This window comes from Aotus nancymaae, unplaced genomic scaffold (assembly GCF_030222135.1).
Source record: "Aotus nancymaae isolate 86718 unplaced genomic scaffold, 86718_ANA_hifiasm-v0.15.2.pri h1tg000020l, whole genome shotgun sequence".
NCBI lineage: Eukaryota > Metazoa > Chordata > Mammalia > Primates > Aotidae > Aotus > Aotus nancymaae.
In genome coordinates this window covers 52,766,329-52,772,328 of record NW_026988432.1, presented here as the reverse complement: position 1 = coordinate 52,772,328, position 6,000 = coordinate 52,766,329, and the positions used below count along the sequence as shown (strand labels likewise).

The 6,000-nt window shown below is 48.2% G+C and overlaps 1 protein-coding gene and 1 long non-coding RNA gene across 3 annotated transcripts in view; one reads left to right on the top strand and one right to left on the bottom strand.

The window, feature by feature from the left end:
* Positions 1–1,748: 1,748 nt before the first annotated feature.
* On the bottom strand, positions 1,749–4,213 carry LOC105712090 (uncharacterized). The gene is made up of 2 exons (XR_001106242.2): positions 4,142–4,213; positions 1,749–2,757 (listed from the first exon to the last, which is right to left on the bottom strand). It is a non-coding gene; the product is annotated as an uncharacterized LOC105712090 (long non-coding RNA).
* TTC39C (tetratricopeptide repeat domain 39C) overlaps positions 3,713–6,000 on the top strand; it is a 124,059-nt gene continuing 121,771 nt past the window's right edge. For both annotated transcript variants that reach the window (XM_012445011.2, XM_064379327.1), the window contains exon 1: positions 3,713–3,885. In XM_012445011.2, coding sequence (XP_012300434.1) covers positions 3,713–3,885 — 173 coding nt within the window. The remainder of the gene's footprint in view (positions 3,886–6,000) is intronic.

Genomic DNA, 6,000 nt, shown 5'->3' with positions numbered 1-6,000 from the left:
GAAATAGGTTCTACCCATCCAGGTCCTGGAGCAGACCCTGACTGGCTTAATCTAATTAGAGTGATCTACCCCTCCTAGTCACATCAGTTGGTGCAAGGATGGGCCCCTGACTACAATCTTGCCAATCAAAGCCAGCAAGATTCAATTAGGGGATTTTGGTTAAGCTATTAGAGAAGCAATGCCTTCCCGCTGGATCTAGCCGGGAAGCTCTCTAGCATGTAGCTCTGAGAGCTTCCAAAAGTCTTTTGGGATCAGGAGAGGCGGCCCTAAGAATAGAGCCATTAAACACCAAAGTGGCAAAGCTAAGAGGTGAAGAGGAGAAACTGGATCCTAGTTAGTGCTGAAGCCAGGGATACAGCCTCATTTTGTAAAACTGCTCTACATCAATCGATACATTTGCTTTTCTGAGCCAGTTTGGGTCAGGTTTTCCTGTCATTTGTAACTACAACACCTTATTTTTTTAAAATCTACCTTACAAAAGGTAACACATGTGTCTAAAACTTCTTTTACTGATTATTTGAAATTAAAGTTTCATTTTCATAATGAAATCACATGAAGAACCACAAAATACTGGCAACACCCACTGCAGAAAGGAAGTGGGTTATTTCCACCACTCGCTAGGCTTTCTTTTCTCTCTTTTTCTCCCTTTTTCCCCACTCTCTCTGCCTCTCAACTTGCAAAGAAAACACTTGGGTAAATCCTATTTGGCCGAAGTCAAGTGCACTGAAGACTGCATTCATTTTGTGGGAAGGTGCTGAGAATCTCAGCGCCAAGTGTATGGTGCCCTGGAGTGTTAGTAATCTAGATTTTCCTTCCGTTTGTGGGTAATTTGCACCATGACTTCTTAGCTATCACACTCTGCCTTTATAATCTGCGATTTTTATTGAGCGAAGAAAACACAGCCTTAATTCTCCCTTGTAAGGTGAACCCTGGGCATGTGTCAATGCGAGCTACAGCTGCCACAAGCATCAAGAGTCTTCGTGTTCTCTTCTTTCAGGATTTGGGGGCCCATTTTGAATCTTTTTGTATCCCTCACTACAGGCAAATATTTTTAAATGTCCCTTCATGATGATGATGTTAATGTAACTGTTTTGGTACCTGATTAAATCCAATTTTGCAAATATCTGGTGTGTATTACGTGGTAGAGTTATCTCTCTATCCATGCCACCCCTTCCCTGCCTATTGTGGGGTGCTAGGCAGTTGCATTGGACCATGCCTTAATCGTTCAGCAATTAAATTTCCCTGTCTGCGCAACGGACTGTGTGAGGTTCTTGAGACAGAACTAGCCTCACAAAGAGTGCTCTGACTTTGCTCACCCCTCCCCGCATCCTCAGCTGCAGAGCCTCAACTACTCAACTACAGCTCTTAAACAATGTCCATAGTGTCATTCATCAATTCCTTGAAATTCTTTTTTTAAATTTTTTCTTCCCAGTAACAGGGACATATAGGACTGTGCCTGGCTGTCTTTCCCAGTTGGGGGAGTATAGGCTATCTCCTATGTCTGATATTTTGCTTTTGGTTTCTCTCCCTTATTGACTAGATTGCTTTAGGGATATGGCGGATGGTTCCACAGATCCAAAATTCCAGCATCCTGTAAGTGCATGTTGTCAGGGTGACCTCTGGCAGTGTGTGGCCAGGGGCTCCCTCCATGGCAATGGCCTCATGTGGACCTTAGTGAGCATACAGTCCCTAAGACCTGCGTTTGAGGGCCCTGCCCATCAACACAAACACACACACACACACAAATACACACACAGACACGAATAAATTTATTAAAGAACATACAGACACCTCTGTCACTTGGGATGTGGCATTCAATGCTGCCTCAGTGGAGTGTATAACCTAGACATCCATTTTCATAATTGACGCCATGCAGCCTCCAGGGAATGCTTAGCTCAATCCCCTAAAAACAAAACATTACAGCCTCTCAATGCCATGAAGAATGGTGACACTGCTGATGTTTGAGACTAACATTATGTCAAATCCAAGAAAATCTAGATTTTTTTTAAAGGTCAGCTTGTCAAATCCTTCTTCTCGGACAGCATGAATGCAGTGATTCCTGCATTACAATGTACTGTTTCCCAAGGGCGAGAATTGTCCATTTTCTTGCTTCTGTCAGTGTTCCAGTTTGTGGTTCCAGATGTACTCAAGAATTAGCATGGTTTTGCAACAGTTATACATGGCACTTAAGGAGTGGCAGTAATTCTTATTACTCTAAAATTTCTATTTATAAAGGTTGGAAATCCTGTATGGATTTGATATAAGGAGGTACGGTACAATTTACAAAATAAATAAAAGCAACGTATATGACAAAATTATATTGCGTTTTTCTGTAATAATTTATCATATCGGTTCCACGATAATGGATGACATAATGTTTAAAATTCATGAGTTATTTCTAAACCTGAGGATCGCTTTCATTTCAAAAAACAATTCTGTTGTAAATGCTTCAGCAAAGTTACTCCAAGTTGAAATGAATAAACTACACCCTAAGAACGACAGCGACTCAAGGAAGGTTGTCTAATTTGGCATTAAGAACATAATATTGATTGCAACGCTATATTAAGGGATTTTGTTAAATTAGAGAAAAATATGGAAAAAACATAAAAATGACTTATGTCTTGAATATTGCTTGTCTCTAGAATATTAGTCATCCAGATATCACCAGGCCATCATCGGAACAGACTTCTGCGATCATGATTGAATTCAGTCACCGTTGATGTTCTGCTGACATTTGGTCATATGAAAGCCAAAGCTCTGCAAGAATAATTGGCAGTGTGAGAACAGAACACACTTTAGCAGCTTAATTTGTAACTTTTAAGTATGTGGGCATACGGCATATAGGCCTCCATTTTTCCTCCTGCCCCATTGCGCAAATGTTGGTGGCGGGCTGGAGTGGATGGTACCCGGATCGAGGTGTCCGGGGGCTCTCCCTTGGAGTCCCGCAGCGCAAGACTCTGGGGAACGGTCCGGCAGGTGCCAGAGGCCCCGCCCCCGCCGCCCACCTCCTTGGGAATTGGCTGCCCAGGTCCTAGGGGGCGGCCCCAGCGTCGGGATGAAGTCCGGCAACGCGGGCGCGGGCTGCGTGGGGTTTCAGTCACTTGTGGACAAAGCGCCGCGCGCTGGCGTTGCGGCCCGGGCGGAGATCCCCGTCCCCTTCCCTTTCCTTCCACACCGGCTCGCTCGCTCTCCCTCTGCGCCTTGCCCTCCCCCGGACTCCAGGGTACGGCCCCTTCGGGGGAGGGTGGGGCGCTCGGGTCTCCGGGCCTCGCAGGCGTGTGTCCGAGCAGCCCCGGGCGGTGGGCGAGGACGCGGCTTGGGGACCCGGGAGGGGCTGGACCACGGGGTCTGCAGGAAGCGGAGGCGGCAGCGGCTCGGGGACCGGCTCGGCGGGCTGAGAGACACCCGGAAACGGATTCCGCTTCGGGGCCCGCGCGAGCCGGGTGCCTCGGAGGGCGCGAGAGGAGCGGGCGGGCGCTGCTGAGTAATCCCCGCGGCGGCTGCTGGGCGCCCACCTCCCCCGCCGCGCTGCAGCCGGGCCGCGGCTCCTCCCTCCGCGGCCCTTCCCTCCTCCTCCCTCGTCTCCCCTGTCTTCCCCTCCCCTCCCAGCTCCGCTCGGCTCCGGGCAGGTAGAACCGGGCTCCGGGCGCGCGTGCGGCCGCAGCAGCTGCTCCTGACCTAGCCTCGGCCGAACTCAGGGCCTCGCGCGCCCATGGCCGGCTCCGAGCAGCAGCGGCCGCGGCGGCGGGACGACGGAGACTCGGACGCAGCGGCGGCGGCGGCGGCGGCGGCTCCCCTGCAGGACGCGGAGCTGGCCCTGGCCGGCATCAACATGCTGCTCAACAACGGCTTCAGGGAGTCGGACCAGCTTTTCAAACAATACAGGTGACCCACGCGCCCCCGCTCCCCCAGCCCGGCCGCGCGCACTTCGTGTCCGGCTCACGCGCCTCGACCTGCGGCCCCCGGGAGCCCCCTCCCCCTCCCGTCGGTCACCGATTCCGGTCCCCAGGTCTCCTCCCCGGGCAAGATCTGCAGCCGGAGCTAATGCGCCTCAGCCACATCCCCCCTGTCCAGCCCCCACCCCCGGCTCCCTGGTCCTTTCCCTCCCGGGACCCGCTGCGCGCCTGCGATCTCCCCTCACTTTCTCCCAGCCTCGCTCTCCCAGAGATGTGCCCACGGCCGCTCGGCTTCTCTCGGCTGGGCAGCTGGCTTTGGGACCGGATGCAATGTGAGGCAGCAGCGAGCCTGGGACGCGGACTTGTGGTGACTCTGGCTCTCAAGCTGCCCTGCCAGCCTTTGTGACACGGAGCCCACCAGCTTCCTGCTCCTCGCGCCTCGCAGGGCTCTGCATCATTGTGCATTCTAGACGCTTTTATTGTTTGAAAACAGCCGCACGCTTGCTTTGCCGTGCAGGAATTAAAAAATTTCAGCCCAACTCTGCCCACTCATCTCTCTGCTTTGCCTTCTACAAACTCAGTCCTCAAAATGAGTTCCTGATGTCTTTCAAGCAGGCATTATTTATTAAGAATTTCTCCAACGTGAAGGAAGAAGTTGGAGGGAGTTTTAAAAAGTATATGAGAATGGTAGGAAAACATGTGTGTTCGGTTAATTTTTTTCTTTGTCTTTAAAAAAATAAAGCGAAAGAACTGAAACCTGGTAGCTTTCCTGTGGGGGTGGAAGGAACCTTCATTTCCTTGGGGACCTGGCGTGTCTGTTCTGGGGTTGAGGAAGCAAGTTTGTGATTTGCTGTTTGCTTGATGACAAGCCTTAGGGATGTTGATGAGCAGCTTTCCCGAACACGTTGAGGGGCCGTATGCTTCACACTTTGGAGACCCTGTAGTCTGGTTGGAACGAGAAGATCAATGTGCAACTGTGACCGAGAGACAGAGTCTGTAAGAATGAGAGGAGAGAGAGTGTGTGATGTCTAAAGTCTCAGACCTCAAAGAATGGTGGTTTCTACCCAGCAGAGCTTCCACCTTCTTAATGGCCAAACAAATATCTCACAACTATGAACTTTTCACTAAAACCCTTTTATTTTTAAATCGGCTATTTTCCCCCCTTTTCTGAAAATAAAAACAACTTAACTTTACTTAGAACATTTCATTTTTAAAGCGTACAAGTCTGGTTTCAAGATGGAGTTGCATCAAAGGCTGTTGATGGGGGATTTAAAAGATTTACTTGTCACACAATTTCTCTTTTGTAGTTTTTAAGCCCTCAGGAAAAAAGGTCTGAATATTTCCTATACTGTACTATGATTTTTTTTTAGACTACAGTTTGTGTTGTATGAGAGAAGGATGGAGAGTCATAGAGGCAAATTTACTCTTTTTAGTTGATGATTAAGGTACTTGGATATTCAGTACTTCTTGCTCTGAAGTCTCCTGTGATATTTATTTTAATGGTCTTTTTTTCCTCTTCCTTTTCTGCCTTAGTAGGCTGAAGTACTACCTTTACATTGAAAGCATGAAATTTTTGCATTATCTAGACAATTTTATTTACTGTTAATAGAAAGCAGTATGTGAGTGGCTGGAAAACTCACAGCAACAGCAGAGAGACGCCCCTTCAAAGGTATTTCTCTGTGGGTGAGTGCATTGGAGGTGTCCAGGGAATATTTACCTTGTATAGCTAGGTAATGTCTGCTTGTATTTTGATATGGGAACTGAAGATGAAGAAGGGGAAAAAAGTTGTAGTACCTCTTTTCTGCCAAGCACAGTGCCAGACACATTCCCTTATATATTCTCACTATTGTGATGACAACAAAAGAGTGAGATGTATCTTATCATGACGGTTTTATAATGAGGGCCATGAGACTTAGTTTTTGCTGTGGACCAGGACACAAACACTATAGTTCTAAATCAAGGATTCTTTTCATTTTACCATTCTGCCTCCCTCACTAAATTTATAATAATTTGTCATCTGCTCTGAGACTTTATTTTCCAGCAATGTTAAAAAAGCTTTTTTAGAAGTGGTAGGAGGGAAAAAGACAGAGGTAGACAGAGATGG